Here is an 18773-nt window from a genome sequence, read left to right on the forward strand (position 1 = left end):
ATAATTGCTATGCAGTGCTGTATTAAAGACTGATAAAAAAACTCTCTCCGAGTCCCCCAACTTTATGAAAGTACAATACTAAATTGCCGGAGTGCCTGACTGACTGAGCATGACACTGTATGCTCATAATTGTGTTTGCTTAACACATTCATTATGGATTGTGATGGCGCACAGCAGGTGTTGACCTTGCAAAAGCGTAGTTTGCATAAGGTGCCAACATGCTAGTGCTGTGTTTCCCATACTGGGGACCAGGCATCAACTTATACGACTTCCAGACTGTTCTCAGGAAAATGCAGAAACTATGCATTTTACTGTTTGGAAAAGGAAAAAACGTACAACCTAATTTCTAGTCAGGATCTTAATGAAATGAGACTGCTTCAAAGTATTTTACCCCATTGAACTCACACAGTATGGGTAAAATAATGATATCGTAAAATTATCAAATTATATAATACCCCTGGCTGGACAAAGAGGTGTGTCGTTGATGAAGACAGTTTCTTAGATGTCAAGAAGCCACAATGATGGAGCAGTTTTAGAGCATTTTCTCGAATAATTTCACCGCTGGGTGTCATGCTTCTGCTGTACTGTCGGGTGAGCTGCTGATTGGCTGAAACAGCGGCGTCGTTCTCTACGCGCCCCGGTGACGCCCCGCACTTTCCCACCATGCAGCGGGTGATGTCTGAGGAAAGATGGCGGAAGGAGGAGCGGCAGATCTGGATACCCAGAAAGGAGAGGTCGCGGCGCTGTTGAAAACACAGCTAAGAAAGGGAGACACTTGGTAAGACTTGAGCTGAAACCTTTTCAAAGATACCGCGTGGCCGTCGGCTGGCTCCGCCGAGGCTGTCAACGTCATGAAGGGTTACGAAAGCTGAGGTGGCGGGCCGTGTTGACAGTTAGCTTCGGTTTAGCTAACGGGAGCCTGTCAGCTTCATGTGTGTCAGCCTGGCATGCTAGCGGTGCTTGAGCTAACGCTAGACTGTCAATGAACAGCGATAGTCCCCCACATATCTTTCAACGTTAAATGTCGTATTGTGGTGGTTATATTCGCTACTTCCATATGGTCATGTCGCTGTTCGTCTAATGACATAATCTCAATGAGGCTGCATTTAGTTTGATCTAATCTGGTTAGCAGCGCTAATTGGCTAGCATACCGGAGCACTAAAGTGGTGTGTGCCAGCCAGAGGGTTCATCCGGCGCGACTTCGGCAGGGCGGAGTCGGAAAAGAAGCACCTGTCAAAAATCACAAAAACAGCTGGCCAGGCATGCAGAAACCTGAACTCAAGTCGGCTGTTACAGCTATCAATCTGTGTTGTCTTAACCTCGTGAACTCAGATTTGTTGAGAGCACTGACAGAAAGCCATCCTTCACCTGCTGAAGTATTTCTATTATCACCATTTAACCTCCAAAACCGATGGTTTACACCTCAAAGCTTGTTGCATGACCCTTGGACAATCTAGATTGATTATAAGTGTCTCATCAGAGCTGAAATCACAATACTGCTTGCTCTCTCTGTAGGTACCTGGTGGACAGTCACTGGTTCAAACAGTGGAAGAAATATGTGGGATTTGACAGTTGGGACAAATACCAGATGGGGGACCAGAACGTCTACCCAGGACCGGTTGATAACTCTGGTCTTCTCAGAGGTAAGACGGATGACGCTTCGCCTCCTTCGGCATTAATTCACAATGTGGAATGTATTGTATATACTGTGTGGCACACCACGGACTGCCTGTCAGTACAGCTTTATTATTCTGGAAGTAGTAACAAAGAGTTCAGAGGCAAAGGGAACAAAAACAACATTGTTGACAGACTTCCATAGAGCAGCCTTTTGAGGGGGTTTATAGAAAGCTCTCCAGCATACCTTTTTTTTCCTTGTGCTGTTTGAGACAGTCAGTGCTGGCTCACTGTTGTAACTGCTGCTCCACAGTGTATCTGCTTGCTTGTTTCTCAACCTTGCTCTTATCCCGTCCTCTCCTCTAGATGGGGATGTGCTGGCCATCAAGGAGCACCTCATCGATGAGCTCGACTACATCCTGGTCCCCACAGAGGGTTGGAATAAGCTTGTCAGCTGGTATGGGTTGACAGAGGATCAGGAGCCAATCGCACGGAAGGTAAGGGCTCAGTCATTCGCGTAAGGCTACCAATAGACTTCATGGTTGGAGGATGTTCCGCTCGTGGTTTTCTGTGGTCCAGTTCGATGGTTGTGGTTAGTTATTGCTTTGGTGTTGAGCTTGTGTCTGGGTGAAACGGAGAAACATGTGCGATTATGGCCGTTTGAGATCGGGATATCGGGAGTGCGGCATAATGTTTAAAGCAACTTGAGGTCTTTAAAATCGTTACTCAACATAGAATAATAAAAGACAGCCAACTAATACTGGCAAACTGCTCATTATAGATCTTTAACTAAATTAATTGCAAAAGACAGTCAAGCACAAAAGGAAGGAATGAAATACTTCAGGCTTGTGTGGCCATAAGAAATGTTGTAGTATGTATCTATTGGGTCACATGCTTGGCCAGATGTGCAGAGATACACTGCACAGGAGCTGGTAACGCATAAAGAGGATACTGGATATTTACCTTGCATGAAAAGGAAGCAACGATTATGGTGTTTTTCCTTCATCTTTTCATTCGTTTCGGTCATGAGCTGCGATGATTTATTTTAGGTTTAACAACTACTTTCACAGCCACGGTAGAGTGGAACAAACTACTACATGGCTGTATGTGTGGTTACAGTCGATCAGTCAGAGGAATACTTCACGGTGGCGCCTACAGCTTAACAGGACTTACGGTATCAAATCCCCGCTTCAAATCTCACAAGTCATGGCATCATGGCTGCTAGAAGAGGTTCCTGTCCCCCCCCTTCATCTCTGTCATTCTCTCTCTCGGCCTTTCTCCCCCCCCCCCCCCTTCCATTGACCCTCCCATTTAGCCATGTATGTCGTGGGACGTATCGGGTGGCTGCGGGGTTTCTATTTTCAGGCAATGTTCTGGATGACTGAAAAGCTACATGGAGCGATCTGCGAGACACAACATGAAACAGGTTCATTATTCGTTTTCCTCTTCTTTTGAAGTCCTTGTTCCTTTTTTTCGGGGTTGCCATCTTGTGGTGCGGAGGGAACGCAAGCGTCAAAAAGGATTTAGGAGGCTTGTAGTCACAGGTTTGGCGCTACGTTTCCTTCCGTCGTCCTCCGCCGGTGTGATATGCCCACAGCCGGCGGAGTGTTCCTGCGTGTCCTTGTTTTTTGAAGTGGAGGAATGCCGGCTGAGGTCACACTCAGCGAGGCAGCGTGAGCGCTTCTGAGAGGAGTACGAGAGGCATACGCAGTATGGGAGGAGGAGGAGGAGGAGGAAGGGGGTGGGTGGGGTAAATGGTTTTGGGCCCGGCTCTGATTTGACAAATTCTGCCGGAGTTTGGCGATGAGTTGGGCTTTTGCCCTGAGTTTACAAACACACGGGTGTTGTGCTGAGGGGTAGGATGGGCCTACCGGGGGTTTCGGGGTATGGATAGGGGAGGAATGGGGGGGGGGGGAGAATCTGAGCCGAATGAGTGTGCATGACTATTGCAGTTCTCAGGGACATTTGTGAAGTTGGTACTGTGTGTGTGTGTGTGTGTGCGTGTGTGTGTGTGTGTGTTGGAGGGGACTCAGCAGTGAAATAAATAGGCTGGGACCCCTCAGCTGTTTACACGAGGTGCTGCTAATTTAGGCACTCCGACACCGCTCCTATCAGATGAGCGGCAAGCAAGCCAGCAGGCTGTACTTTGTTAACCATGAGAAACAGAAGCTAGTGCAACCCCAGATTTACCCAACACCTTTCATTGTTTGAGCTCGCCAATAAATAATTATAGGGAGGTCATGTAAGAAGTGTACCTTGGACATACATGGAAATAACAAATAGCAAACGTACTAATTCCTATTCAAAGAATAACCAGCTCATGGCTATTGTTCCATGTTGGCAGCTGTTAAAGAGTCCATTTCTGTTTCATGGTTAGCAGGAGGAGCATCTTTCTCATTAGAACCACTTTTGTGTAGTAAGAACATCATGTGTTTTTAGAATTTCTGCAAATACTTCATATACACACATATATGTATGTATATGTATATATAAATGGTGTATTTGACTCATCATGGTTTCATTCAGATGATGTGGACAGTTAATCATTCATCTTTTTGTCCCCCCAGGTGGTAGAACAGGGTATGTTTGTGAAGCACTGCAAGGTTGAGGTGTACCTGACGGAGCTGAAGCTCTGTGAAGACAGCAACATGGACAACGTGATCACCAGACGCTTCAGTAAAGCCGACACAATAGGTAGGCCCGAGTCACTCTGGAGGAACTGTCGATTTCCACCGCCAAGGAGGTCAAAGTTTACTCGCACCGCTTACATTTTTTGTAATTAATACTCGCACTTTGCTGCAGACATGATAGAGAAGGAGATGAGGAAGCTGTTCACCATCCCTGATGAGAAGGAGACCAGGCTGTGGAACAGGTACATGAGCAACACCTTCGAGCCCCTCAACAAACCAGACAGCACCATCCAAGACGCCGGCCTCTACCAAGGACAGGTAGGGACCATTTCTAATTTTAATAATGGGAATGGCTCTGGAGGGTTCATTTTCAGGAATCAGCAAAAAAGAAAATAGATCGTATTTCCAAAATCAACACAGAGCTGTCCGAATACGGCTTGCTATGTAGACTGTTATTATTCCTGAGCTCAGTGAAATATGCTCTAGTTTAAATCGCCCCTTTTTCAGGTCGCTTATCCTCATTTGTGCTTTCTGCCAGTCGGCCCTTTTAGGCCTCAGCAGAGTGAAGCTTTAGAATCTGTATCCAACAGGTGGCCACTACCTGCAGAGGGCAGTCAAACTAATCTCAAGTTGTTAAATAACTTCAGTGCTCAATTCTCTTCAGATTCTCCATGAAAGTCTTTCAAAGACTCAGGAGGTTACGTTAACACAATGTGGCGGGACTGTCCTGTAATGAGTTGGTTACAACTTCAAAACCCACAACATCTGTTCGTCTGGCTGCCATGTCAGGCACTCGCCCTCTCTTTATAAGCCTCTTAAGCGCCATCTTGTATTCCACAGTGTAGGATGCATGTACGTGAACGTTTGGTGTCTTTTAAACTGAGCAGATGGAGCCCTGCTTTCCCTCTGCCGTCTCCCACAGGTTCTCGTAATAGAGCAGAAGAGCGAGGACGGCTCATGGCCCCGGGGCTCCACGGCACCCAAGTGAGTGAACCGCACTGAAGGAAAATGTAACCACAGAATGCAATGATCCCGCTGTATTCAAACACTGTCGATTCACCGGTAGATCACACACAGGTGGTGTATTGTTGAGTTGCTAGAGATTTAGTCAGTTTGAAGGGGAAATAATATGACGTAACACAGCGTCAGAATTTGTTGTCTTGGAAGCGGTCTGAAGCACCTTTCAATTGCTGCTTTTACATTTTATTGTTGCACCCCCCTCCCCCCCTTTTTCTTTTATTTCCCTGCTATGTCACCACAGCACCTTATCATCTTCGAAACTTTCCTGTCTACGACCTCTTCTGACCCTAAATCATCTCTGTTTTATTTTATTGACGCTCTGCACACCTTTCTGGAACAGCGCCCTATTTTCTCTAACTCATGATCTATTCTTTTATCTTTTTGAAGGTCATCTGGTGCTTCCAATCTCTCTGCTTTGCCAAAGATCTCGCCTTCATCCCTCACAAACAATCATAACAGCAGCTTCAACAGCAGGAAGTAAGGCCTAGCAGTGGGTTGAGTAGCTCGGGGGTGGGTTATCTTCATCCGGGTTTCGGATGCCAACAGACAGAGATGGAGTCTGGAGTGTTGCTCAGCACAAACCTTCACGTTAACCCTTCGCCCAGGAATCTCTGATTGAATTTGGCTTCCCGCAGAAATTCCTTACCAGAAATGAAGTTACTTTAGATTGATCTATTTGGACTTTTTTCTCCGTTTTGCCCCAGCTCAGTCATACTAAACACTATGACGTTTGTTCCATCTCTGCCTGTGGTTTGGGTCTTAAAGCCATCTTGTGATGATTCAGCTGTAAAAGCTGACGTTGGGGGGGGGGGGGGGGGGCTTACGAGGGATTGATCTATTTTCTCCAGCGACAGCAGTGCTCTCTATATATGGCCCTCCGGTGTCTCTGGGTGCCTTACTCAGCATTTAATCTTGCTCGTTGATCGTTCACATCTGATTTGCTGTCCTGACTGGTGGATGGCTCTGACTAGGGCTGCATGATTATGGTTAACGCGGCGATTATTTTTTCCCATTAATGTGTGTCACAAGGTCTGGATTTCACCTTTACCGTCTTGTACACCACTCGATCAAAAATATTATTCAAACGATACAATATTCGCAATGTATTTGGGGCTCAAAGACGAGCCTGAGACACGCTTGGTACAGACCATTTGCACGTGTTTTATCTGACTCAACACCGAGACATATCCAGATAACACGATCTCCTTTTAATGAGCTAAATTGATTTCATATTGTTGCCATGGTAGCTTTACAGAGTCTTAAAATTCTGTTCCGTGTTCTCCTGGTTTTTTGCAACTGTTGGTTATCTTTAAAATATCTTTAACCAAAAGTGATGCTTTCGATTCTTTTTCGACCATTTCCAAAGTAGGCCTCCGTAAGATTTTACTGCCCACATCCTCATTTTTACTCTTGTTCTTGGTTTGGAAGCTGATGCACCACATTAGGAGACCGCATGGAGCGTGCTTTTGTTAATCATTCAAAAAGAAAATCCCAGTGTGAGCTAAATCATGCAGCTCAAGTGCACGTCTACATTTCTTAACAGTCTTAAACCAAGAGGCGGAGGGGAAGCAAGTATGTGGTCAAATGGCATATCAATCAGTCAGTCCACATCTCTTGCTTTCTTTTCAACTTTCAGTATCTGTTTCCTGGAAATGTCTCCTTGCTTCCTGTAGCCTCGGTTAGGGTTTGTTGCTAAAGCACTGGGATCCAGAGGCTCTGTCTGCCCTCTGCTAGAGAGCACTGCTTGGCTGTGGGTGAAGCTTTTGCCTGTGCCGTCTCGCAGACGTTCCTGTCCACTCCCTCCACCTTCTGTGTGTCATTTACTGCATGCCGGAGTTTGTCTGTGCGTTTTAGATTAACACTCTGCGTTTTATGATCCTGTCGGAAAGCCAACCGCCACCCTGAAACGTATCAATATTGATAAAAGGAAGCAGGGTGAGCTACACTCACCAGCTGAAAAGAAACAATACCACTGCCTTGTACTTCCATTTACACATTATCATTTCACAGCTCTGCTTTGTTGTTTGATAGCAGCGGCATCTTTCCCTGCACAGAGTGGGTGACTTGGGGAAATTGGATCTTCACTCCCAGCAGCCCTCCTGTCCCTGATTCACTGTAGTGGCAGAGCTGTCGTTTCCTCTGAATTATGCATGGGGCCTCTTTTTTCTCTCTCTCTCTCATATGTAGTGTTCCCGCAATACGTAACACTTGTCTTTTTGAGTTTGCGGTTTTGGCCTGGTCGGTTTAGCCTCAGTAGCGATGCTGTGTAACAGCAGTATGTTTCACCGTCTTACTCTGGCAGGCAGTTTCTCGCTCTCTCGCTCTCGCTCTCTCTCTCTCGCTCTCTCTCTCTCTCCCTCCCACCCTCAGTCTGTCGCTCTGTCTCTTTACCTCTCCTCTCCCCCTGAGCTCATTGCGATGCACACGTTCTGCAGTCTAAGTGACCTTCAGTGACATTCTCTCAGATGAGAGAATGGTGGTGTGTCGGCATGTGTGAATACGTTCATGTGCGATGGCGAGAGATACTAGGAGTCAGACCTGTGAATACTGCAGCCTCAGCTGGATGCAGTGGATCAGCTGCTCCCTCCATCCCATCTATCTATACCCCCCCCATCCCGTGCTGTCCGCCCCTCCCCTATTCTCTCTCTCTCTCTCTCTCTCTCTCTCTCTCTCTCTCTCTGTGCACCTCTAGCTTCGGTAGCAGTAGTCTTGAGCATCCTCGCTGATGCTGCTATAAATATCTGCTGGTAGCAATAGAGTGGCAGAGAGCAGCAGGCAGGCCAGAGGGAGGAGCAGAGGACAGGACAGGGGGAAAGGATCTGAGGCAGAGAGGATAACGAGATGACAAGCGGTCAAGCTCGAAAAAGAAGAAGGGGGGAGAAGAGAGGAGAGGAGCTGCTTAGTTAGCTCTAAGAAAGAGGAAGAGTGCGTGTTTTTGTTCGTTAATGCTTCCTGTGGTTTGATTGTTGGCTTGGCCGGACTTGGAAGTCAATTTTAGGCCTAAACTTGGTTCGGACTGTATTCTAACAGCTACTGGAGCTGCACTGGGTTGAGCTGAGTTAACATTAGGATCCAAGACTGGAGACTGGAGCTGGACTTTCCTACGCGGGCCTCTAAATACCAGGCTTTGCATGCGCCGGACCTGAACCCGAACCCTATCGGAACCCTAATCCGGGCTGCTGGTCGTTCAGTTTCGTGCGGACATGCGGGCCGGCATGGGCCGGGGCGGGGCTAAGATGTCATGCTCCTCTGTTGCTGGTGGTGCCTGAGGCCAGAGGCGGCGGAGCTGGACAGCAGGAGGGTGGACCACCGTGTGCTCAACTGCGAGGCCAGCGCCTCCACCGCCATCACAGCTGTTTCCCTTGACCAGTGGGAGCCAGAAACTACCAACACTGCCCTGCTGCCCTCCCAGAGGTCTGCTGATTGCTGCAGTTAGGGAGGCCGAGCTTTAACACTCGGATTGTCTAGGAAGCCTGAGAGAGTGGTTTTTTTGGGGGCGGGGTCATAGGTCTAGCTTGTAGTTTGGTCTTTCATCGAAGAGGAATTTGCCTACTGAGTGTATTAACAGCTTTATCTTATTTAGCTTAACATAGATGTAGCATTAGCAGTCTAACAAACCCCATTCAACCCGATATAACGCGCCTGTTTGTGCTTTTGTATGTTTATTGCACAGTGTGAAGAATTCAAGCTATAGTCTACCGTCCTACCACCCTTACAGCAACAGCTATGACTACTCGGACCAGAGCAGGCAGAGTGAGCGCTCGGGCCTCTGTGGACTCTCCAACCTGGGCAACACCTGCTTCATGAACTCTGCTGTGCAGGTAACCGCATGCCTTCAGAAGTATGGGAAGTTATTCTAGTTCTTCAAAAGTTTGTTCATAAAGTCTAAAAGAATTGGATGTTTTTATACAGTAATCTGAAGGCTTGTGGTGGCTCAGCACCATACTGTAACACATGCATTGTGTTGTCTTCACCATTCTGTAGATAAAAGAAAAGTGACCGCATGATAGTTCAGAAATGCAGATCTTGCGAAGAGGCTGAATCCTCCGCTGATTATTGTCCTCTCCTGCTTCTGCGCGCCCTCAGTGTTTAAGCAATATCCCTCCTCTGACGGAGTACTTCCTCAAAGACAAGTTCACAGAGGAGCTGAACGAGGACAACCCGCTGGGCATGAAGGGGGAGATCGCCAGAGCCTACTCGGAGATGATCAAGCAGCTGTGGTCGGGAAAATTCAGCTACGTCACCCCAAGGCCTTTCAAGGTGACTACCTGGGAGGAAAGATTGTCAAATTCTCTGAGCGGTTTTGTATATTGGGGTCACTACCTAAGCAGTCCACTGTTTATACATTTTGGAAAAGGAAAGTCTGTCAAAATGATTGTGTCACCCACAGTAAGGCAGTTGGGCATGAAGCAAAAGTCAAAGGTATAAAGTAGGAAATGAGCGACTGGCCTAACGCACCAGTGTAAAGGCCTGGTGAGTGCAGGCAAAGCAGGTTTATTTGTATAGCACATTTCAACAACAAGGCAATTGAAAGTGCTTCACATAAAACCATTCAAAACATAAGGCAAAAGGAGATTTAAAAACAATTAAGAAGGCTTTCATAGAAATGTGAGGGCTAAATCGATGAAGTTTTAAACTAAAACCGATGGCCAAGAAAGCACCAAAGTATGTTTTTGTGAGAATAGACTAATTTAATTTGATCTCTGTCTAATATCGGGCAGAAAGTATCCTAGTTTGTCTTTTTGTTTCTGTGCCTTTTTGTTATTGTCTTTCATGCGTCTTCCGTCCTCCAGACCCAGGTGGGCCGCTTTGCCCCACAGTTTTCGGGTTACCAACAGCAGGACTCTCATGAGCTGCTGGCCTTTCTCCTGGACGGCCTTCACGAAGACTTGAACCGCATCAGGAAGAAGCCCTACATCCAGCTGAAGGACGCCAACGGCAGGCCTGACAAGGTGACATCACATCTTCAAGTATATTTAGCTGGAGAACGCCCTTCTGAATAAACACGGTCCTGTTGGTCAAAATGTTGTTGTTTTATATTTTACAGACTTTTATATCGCTCGTTCATGTGTTGCTGTTTATCTCAGGTGGTGGCGGAGGAGGCGTGGGAGAACCACGTCAAGAGAAACGACTCCATCATCGTGGACATCTTCCACGGCCTTTTCAAGTCCACCCTGGTGTGTCCCGTGTGCTCCAAGGTCTCTGTGACATTTGATCCGTTCTGCTACTTGACCCTGCCGCTGCCCATGAGGAAGGAGCGGACGCTGGAGGTCTACCTGGTCAGACTGGATCCTCTGGCCAAACCCACGCAGGTAAACACGCATTGCCCGGCTGGGAAAGCACCTGAACATGGCACCCTGAGTGTTGTACCCTGACATTCTGATTGTGTGCGTTTCCGCTTCAGTACAAGCTGACCGTGCCGAAGGTGGGCTACATCTCTGACCTGTGTACCTCCCTCTGCAACATGTCAGAGGTGCCTGCTGAGAAGGTACAAACATCACAGTCGGCTCTTCTCTGGGGCAGTAATGATGCCGACATCTCTTCAAACAGCACAAACCAAAACAGTGCATTCCATTTTCAACTGTCCCTCTTCAAAGTTTCCTTTTTAGATGTGTCCAAAATATTTCGCCTGTCTATATACCAGCGTACTAAATATCATGAGGAATTGGTTCATTCTGCCTACGTTCCAAAGAGTCTTCTGACTGCTTTTCTCTGATTCCCCAGATGATTGTAACTGACATCTACAACCACCGTTTCCATCGGATCTTCGCCACCAACGAGAACCTCAGCAGCATCATGGAGAGAGATGATATCTATGTGTGAGTGTCTAACGTGGCAGACTCCATCATCTAAAATTCCAAGTTTCCGGCCCGTGTTTACCACATTAATAACAGATTATTTTAGATTAATTCAGAGTGTAATTTGACAGATTCAGCGTTTAGTCTGTTCTCATCAAACAGCATCATTCATTCGTACAAGATTTGACTTCCTAATACAAATCGATTGACTGTTTTGACTTTATTACTGAAGGTTTTGCGACTTCAGAGATTTAAAGCGTGGAATCGTTTAAATCGCTTCTTTTGCCAAGCGCATACATATGCAGGCGTTAGGATTTCACATCTTGCCACTAAACGCGTAGCAAATCCACCGACTTCCAAACTGACCACGCTTGGTCCCGTGCAGGTTCGAGTTGGCGGTGAACAAGGTGGAGGACACGGACCATGTGGTGATCCCGGTGCACCTGAGGGAGAAGTACAAACAGTCGGGCTACAACCACACCAGCACGCCGCTGTTCGGACAGCCCTTCCTGCTCGCCGTCCCCAGAACCCTCAGTGAGGACAAACTCTACAACATGCTGCTGCTGCGCCTCTGGTGCGTTCATTCGTCTCCGTGTTTGATCCCACGGTCATTGTTGAAGAGTTGACGCCAGCTTAGTGCTTCTCAACTTTGATGGCGGCTTGTCTACGAGCCGCTTTTGGCAGGCAATCAAAACAATTGCTGTAAATAGAAATGGTTTTGTGTCTGCAGCCGGTTTGTGCGATCTTCGGTAGAGGAGGACGAAGAGGAGTGTGAAGAGACGCAGCCATCCAAACAACACGCCGTCAACGGTAACGCCACTAATGGACTGCTGGAGGAGGGGTCGCCGAGTGAGTGCACAACCCACACTCAGACGCGTTCTGGTCAGATACTTTACCCGTAACAGTTTTGACCTTTCCAAATGTCTTACTTTTGTGTCACATATCACTTGCTATTTAAAGTCATTGCTCTTTAGAAGCAGCCGAGGTGCTTTTAAAGTCTTCTGTGTCCCTCCCTCAGGCGAGATGGAGACCGACGATCAGGACGACGAGTCCAGTCAGGATCAGGAGCTGCCCTCCGAGAACGACAACAGCCAGTCGGAGGACTCGGTGGACAACGAACTGGAGAACGGCGTGGTCGGCCCACAGAACTCCACCAAGGGCCAGCAGACGGCAGGGCACAGCCGGAGGAGACTTTTTACATTCCAGTTCAATAACATGGGGAAGACGGACTTCTCCCTCATCAAGGAGGACACCAGGCAGATCCGCTTTGACGAGGCACACCTCCGACTCAGTGGTAGGGACTGGGGGGGCACAAATAAATCCTCACATACTATGCTCAAATTCAAAACTCCAATCATTACAGAAGTTATTTATCGTGTCGTTGGAAGTAGGTATTCGCATTTTCAAATGGTGGATATCTAATTTTGCGGCACAGATAAGTCATTTCATAATTTTGTAAGCAGCAAGATAAAGGAGCCTGTCGATGCACAGAGGAAACAACAGACTGGTTGATGACGATAGTAAAACTAAAACATCTGATTCTGTGTTTTGACAGACCGCTCGTATCTCTCCTTGGACTGGGAGCCGGAGATGAAGAAGAAGTACTTTGACGAGACCGCTGTCGAGGTAAAGCCAACTTTACAGCATTAATACAGCTTTCAGCTGGTGCACTTTGTTTTAGCATGCGCACCGTGCAGTGTGCTACCCTGTTACAAAATATGGCAATGTGACTCAGACGGGAGCAGCAGGAAGTCTCGGTTACGGGCAACAGCTGTTTGGTAATGAAGAAGTCACAGATCTAACGCCTGCTGCAGACACTGCATCCTGCAAAGACGCTTAAAAAACCCACTTTGCTCATTACAAGATGAGCCGTTTGTGGCTCAAATGAAAATGTGCCTCTTATATTTTAATAACATGAACTACAGTGGTTTCTTTTTCTTTTGCACCAAACTAGTTTCTTCTAAACTTAAGACACCGTATTAGTCCATGTTTTAAACTTGTGTAAAAGCATTATGTCTGCACAGAAAAGACTGGAGCACAAGAGGACTATGAGCCGAGTTGTCTTACAGCGTTATCTGTTTGTGTGTGTGACCGGGAGCAGGACTTTGACAAGCATGAGAGCATGGACTACAAGCCTCAGAAGAAGGCTTTCTTCAAGCTGAACGACTGCATTGAGCTTTTTACCACCAAGGAAAAACTGGGAGCAGAGGACCCATGGTGAGAACAGGAGGTGTGACGCACGCTGTCGGCCGAGTGCTGCGACGCGTTAGCTCAACTGCGTTGTGTGCGTCCTGTCTCGTAGGTACTGTCCAAGCTGTAAGCAGCACCAACAGGCCACGAAGAAGCTGGACCTGTGGTCTCTGCCGCCGGTGCTGGTGGTCCATCTGAAGCGCTTCTCCTACAGTCGGTACATGAGGGATAAACTGGACTCCCTGGTTGATTTTCCACTCAGGTACTCTCTCTCTCTCTCTCTCTCTCTCTCTCACACACACACACACACACACACACACACACACACACACACACACACACACACACACACACACCTCTATCATGTCTGCTATTTAATACAACTTTATTGATCCGTGAAGGCTATTTGATTTTGGGAAACAGTAATACACACAGACATGTACAAGCAAAAGAGCCGTTTAAGATGATGTTGTTTTTGAAATATAAATATGAAATAAGTCACAATAAAATAACGATGGAAGTAAATTAATAATAAATTGTACACTTGGCACATTTTACAAGACCTAAATGAATTTCATGTTTTCAAATTGTCATTATTTGGATTTGTAATACATAATGCATACATGATTTGTAATGCACTGCAATGTCTTCCCATAAGTTCAAACTATAAAGGGTTCCAGTTGCGTGTTAGTACCTCCGAACACCTGTATAGAAACACAGACCCTTTATAGTGTTGTGGTACGAAACCTCAAGTATACTGTGTATCCAAGACATTATCTTCACTTATGCATTCATGGCACATGACCACTTCTAGTACACCATGTGATGTGTTTCCTGCAGAGACCTGGACATGTCCGAGTTCCTGATCAACCCCAACGCCGGGCCCTGTCGCTACGACCTCATTGCGGTGTCCAACCACTATGGCGGGATGGGTGGAGGCCACTGTAAGATGCACCACACCACGTGCTCCTTTATGCACCCCGACACTTCGCAGCATTATCGAGGAAAACACTGTGCAAATATATTATTCAACACATGCCTGAAACGAGTCATAAACTAGTGTTGGAGCTCACTACAAGTCTGCTTTGAAGGCTGCTTGGACTTAAATTCTGTCGACTTTGCATCGCCAAAGTGTTTGAGAATACAAATGGTATGAGCACGGCACGGTAAGCGTAAACGCTGTGTAATACTGTATCCTTGTCTTTTGATCCCGTGCTGCTCAGACACGGCGTATGCCAAGAACAAAGACGACGGGAAGTGGTACAACTTTGATGACAGCAGCGCGTCTCCCGCCAACGACGACCAAATCGTGGTGAGTGTCGTCACCGGCAGCAGCGCTGCTGTAGAGAGTTCGTAAAGGCTTTTCCACCTCGCTACCCACTGACGAATCCACGAGACACACAACTTCTAAGTTAATTAGTTTGTCAGGTTCACAGCACAATCACAGCTGATGCTTTTTAATGACTTGGAGGTAACAACAACCACCGCCTGCTATCTAGGAAATGTGTTAAGAGTCCATACAGTCAAGGAGGAAGAGAGTAAGAAATATATGCGTGGGCATGTTTAACAGATGCTCACATTCATGTAATTGTTGAATTGTGTTTAACTGAAGTCATTGTAAAATAAATAAACATGACTTGCTATCGGCTGATCTTGGTAAATATATATCGTACTATATACTGCTTGAGGTTCAATGTAAAAACCAATGAACAGACCAAAGCCGACTCTATTAGTCTCATGTTTTGTCTCTAGTCCTCAACGGACGGATTTTGTCATGGCTGTAATTAATGGAGCATCCTGTTGACTCATTATCAAAGGATTAAAAAAATTCATGTCATGTCATTGGAAGTATAACGTAGAAGTGTTGACCTAAGTTAAAAAGGGAATTCTACATAAAAACAAAGTCACAGCAGTGAGTTTTTTTTGTGTAGCGAGCTAATGTTGTTCGTCGTTGTCTTTCTCTCAGTCCAAAGCCGGATACGTGCTGTTCTACCAGCGCCAGGACACTATGAAAGGCACCGGGTACTTCGCTCTCGACCGCGATGAAGAAGAAGAAGAGGAGGAAGGAGAAGATGAGAACGAAGCGGAGGAGAGGCAGGAGAGAAACGGCCCCTCGTCCACTCAAGGGGCCTCTTCCTCCGCCAGTGCCGTGTCCGCCAGTGCCGCCTCCGCCGGTGCCGCCACTCAGAGTGACGAGGAGGACGTGAACGAGAACCGGCGCAGGAAGAACGACAACGAGCAGGGAAATGAGGAGGAGGAGGAGGAGGAGGAGGAAGAAGAAGAAGAGGAGGAGCAGGCGCCCAATCCAGATGTCACGATGAAAACCAACTGAGGCAAACGAGGACGCAAACACATGGAGAGAAAGAGAGACAAGGATCTTTCCATCCAAAGCCATATGGACACACATCATGGCAGCGGGCGCCGCCGGTCCCGCCCAGCGGCCTCGGTCTCGGCCGCTCGACAGGCTGAGCCACTGCGGGGGTGTCGGCTGTTAGGTCAGGGAGCTGCCGCGGTACGCGACTCAGGGCCCTCCTCTGTGGTTGGAACACTGTGTGTGTGCGCGCGTGTTTGTGTGTGTGTGTGTGTGTTGCCACGTCCATTCGTTTAGGATCTGCTCACCTGCTCTCTGAAAAGAGTCACTGAACGACATTGGGGACGGATTTAGAGGCTAATCCCCCCCCCCCTGCTTTTTGTTTTCCTTTCTTGTTTTTTTTTGTAAATATTTTAAACACTGAATCATATCGGGTTTTCATGATGTGCTGAAACATTTTGAACTTGCACAATCACCAACCATCCAACTTCTTTTTATGTATTATTGCCATACTGTACCATAACGTTGTCTCTCAGAGGGTTTTCTCACGTAGCGTAGGAAGCTGCTTTTAGTGAGCCAGCAGTGAGCCTCACGTAGAGACGGTCCGCTCATCGCTGGTTTTTATAAAGTGTCGAACAGCCAAAACGTCTTAGCTTTGTGATGCTGCTGCTGCTGCTGCTGTGATCTTGCAGTTTTTAGATGGATTATTAGTGTATTGGCATGAATTTTAGTGATTTATGGCCCTGCTTTTGCCGTCTCTCGCTCTCTGGTCTCCTCTGTTGATCATTTCTATTTCTTGAAACCTAAAATGAAGCAGTATTGAGAAGTCATCCAGCTAATTTTGCAAAAAAAACAAACATTTTATCTGCAAAAATCAAATGAGTAAAAACATGTTTCACTGTGTCTTAATAAACTCAACATCATTTGCAGGGATTGTAACAAATATCTGTTTCAAAGTTAGCCGGCCGACTCTTAAGTCCTACGCCCCAAATCTCATCTTTCAGTTATTCATAGGTTGTGTTTAAGGCTTTACCTCTGCTTCCCCCCCCCCCCCTCTCTCTCTCTCCCCCTCTCCCTCTCTCTGCTCTTCATCTTCGAGGCACTGTGAGATTAGGAACATCAGTGATTTCGCTGACATCAGATGAATCATCTCTTGTTTCGGATCACCTCGGCCTTAACTCTTAATCTCAGACCGGTCGCCTTTTCTTTGCACATTACCAATCACACCTCACACCCTCTTCTATGCCCCCCACACACACACACACACACACGAATGTCCGTCTCGTTTGTCCGCTCGGTCCATCGCAGCCACGTCCTCTCCCCACAAGAGGGCCAGAATGTATGCTGAATGGTATGAACACTGACCAGATGTATGTGGTTGATGCCTTTTATTTTCTGTTCTTTATAGGGCCAGGGGGGGTTTTTTTCTGCATTTTTTTCCATGGTTCCCTTTCTTGGTTTGGTTGAATGTGATGGTAAAGGGATGTTATCGCCTTTGGTGTTAGCTGTATGAATCCATGGGTACTGCTGAATGCGTCCCTTTTCGAAGGGGGGGGGGGAAGACATGCTTCTTTGTGGTCCTGAGTGTTTAGGGAGGGTGGGGGACAAGACTGAAAAGTGGGGTGAGTCCACCCAAAAGGCCCCATCAACTGCTTGGATCATGATACGGTGAAAATGCAGGATGTGATGAAGCTGTTCTCCATGGTAGACTGTTCTTTTTTCTACCTGTTCTTCCATTGTAAACCGCATCAGCGTACCTGTTGCGTCCGAATAGTGGACGTGTACCATGCCTTTATGAGCATCGTCTGCTGCGCTTCAGCGCTGCCTTGCCTTTTGGGCGACTCACCCCCCCTCCCTCATCCTGACTGAGTGAGATGCGATTGCTGCTGTAGGCTTATACAATACTGTACATAAGAGTTCACTCTGTGAGTGCACATTTGATAAAGTTTATTTATATGTCAGCATTTAATAATTAACAGACAATATATTTAAAACCTTGGCAAGACCTGAAATGTCAGGGGGGGTTGGGATGTGGCTCGAGTCCACGCGTACACTAGTTTGCGAGGTCTCACCTGTGCTCTTGTCAGGGAGGGAATATTAAAATAAAAAAAAGGATGGTTCTGTTGTTTTGGGACTTTTTTTTGTAAAAAATAATCCAGACATTGTTGCATGATGACATAACGAAGGGGTTCCAGGTTTGGCTGCACTTGAGTTCACGTGGGTTTACATTTGAAATGTGCATGTGTATTCATACACAGTCTTCAATAAAGTTGTGTAAAGCGTCCCTCTGTCTCTGGCTCTCTGTTGCACTGCATGTGCCTCGTTCAATAGCTGGACTCTGTCTCTGGAGTGTTTGGCTGTGTATTCTTCATGAATAATTTAAAAGTACACATGTTAGTTCTCACATAATCAGAAGCAAAGTTCAAGGGAAATACCAAAAAGATACTTTTTATGATCATTTAATTCTTTCAGCCCTCTGAATCACTGAGTTCTCGTTGAGAATGAATTAAAACAAAGCCTTCCATTTGATTTAGCGCTCTCTGCTCCAGTGTGTGTGTGTGTAGTAGCTGCAGGCTGATCTGTGGAGGAGGAACACGGTGTTCTCTCCGGGTTATTACGGGATCTCTGCCCGCTCACAGCTGGGAGGTTCCCCGGAGCAGCGGCTCATCCTCCTGACCAATGAGGAGGAGGAGGAGAAGTGCTGTATGCAGGACAGTGGATCACTCGCGAGGCGAAAACTGAAACCAACCTACTGGGTTCAAAGAGGTCGTTGTATCCTAAACCGAAATGCTGATGTGGAGCAGAGCAAATAAATGTGTATTTCTAATTAGAGTATATATTTTAGTCAGTTCACATATGACTGATGTTACAATATGATTTGTATTGATATAATTTAGCAGACACTGTTGGTTGGGGAAAGATAAGCTCAACCAGCTGATGGCGCACTGACTGCGTTTTCCTCTTCTCAGTTTGGGAGTTTTGGAGAAAAACCCGTCAGAGTGAGACCTCTGCGTTTTCTCAGATCTCCGCTCGTGCCTCCACCCGTCCTGACGTTCCCCGCGAATTTTATCCACGCCGCTCCGACCAAATCTACTCATTTTTCCACACCTACCTGACATGCGGCATATTCGGGGAGAAAAAAGGCAAAAGAAAATCGCGTGTCGCCCCGTCGTGGATTTGAACACGCGTTCCTGTTTTGAACCGAGCGGG

General features: G+C 46.8%; 1 protein-coding gene across 6 annotated transcripts; it reads left to right on the forward strand.

Moving 5' to 3' along the window:
* Positions 1-689: 689 nt before the first annotated feature.
* On the forward strand, positions 690-17777 carry usp15 (ubiquitin specific peptidase 15; the record flags this gene model as incomplete). 6 transcript variants are annotated; one of them, XM_079294380.1, is made up of 22 exons in its annotated part: positions 690-778; positions 1516-1643; positions 1981-2111; positions 4182-4308; positions 4417-4562; positions 5167-5228; positions 5652-5741; positions 8938-9085; positions 9351-9524; positions 10058-10216; positions 10352-10576; positions 10669-10752; positions 10989-11083; positions 11448-11636; positions 11793-11944; positions 12081-12356; positions 12618-12688; positions 13164-13279; positions 13365-13514; positions 14093-14196; positions 14476-14564; positions 15219-17777. In XM_079294380.1, 22 exons carry the CDS (start codon positions 690-692, stop codon positions 15582-15584), a joined length of 3171 nt encoding a protein of 1056 aa, XP_079150506.1. In that variant the 3' UTR covers positions 15585-17777. The 6 variants fall into 6 exon arrangements, with proteins under 6 accessions (XP_079150506.1, XP_079150507.1, XP_079150508.1 ...); XM_079294381.1 differs by having other exon boundaries at positions 11793-11911; XM_079294382.1 differs by having other exon boundaries at positions 8983-9085.
* Between the last annotated feature and the right edge of the window lie 996 nt (positions 17778-18773).

Source organism: Melanostigma gelatinosum, assembly GCF_949748355.1.
Source record: "Melanostigma gelatinosum genome assembly, chromosome: 22".
In the NCBI taxonomy this organism is placed as follows: Eukaryota; Metazoa; Chordata; class Actinopteri; order Perciformes; family Zoarcidae; genus Melanostigma; species Melanostigma gelatinosum.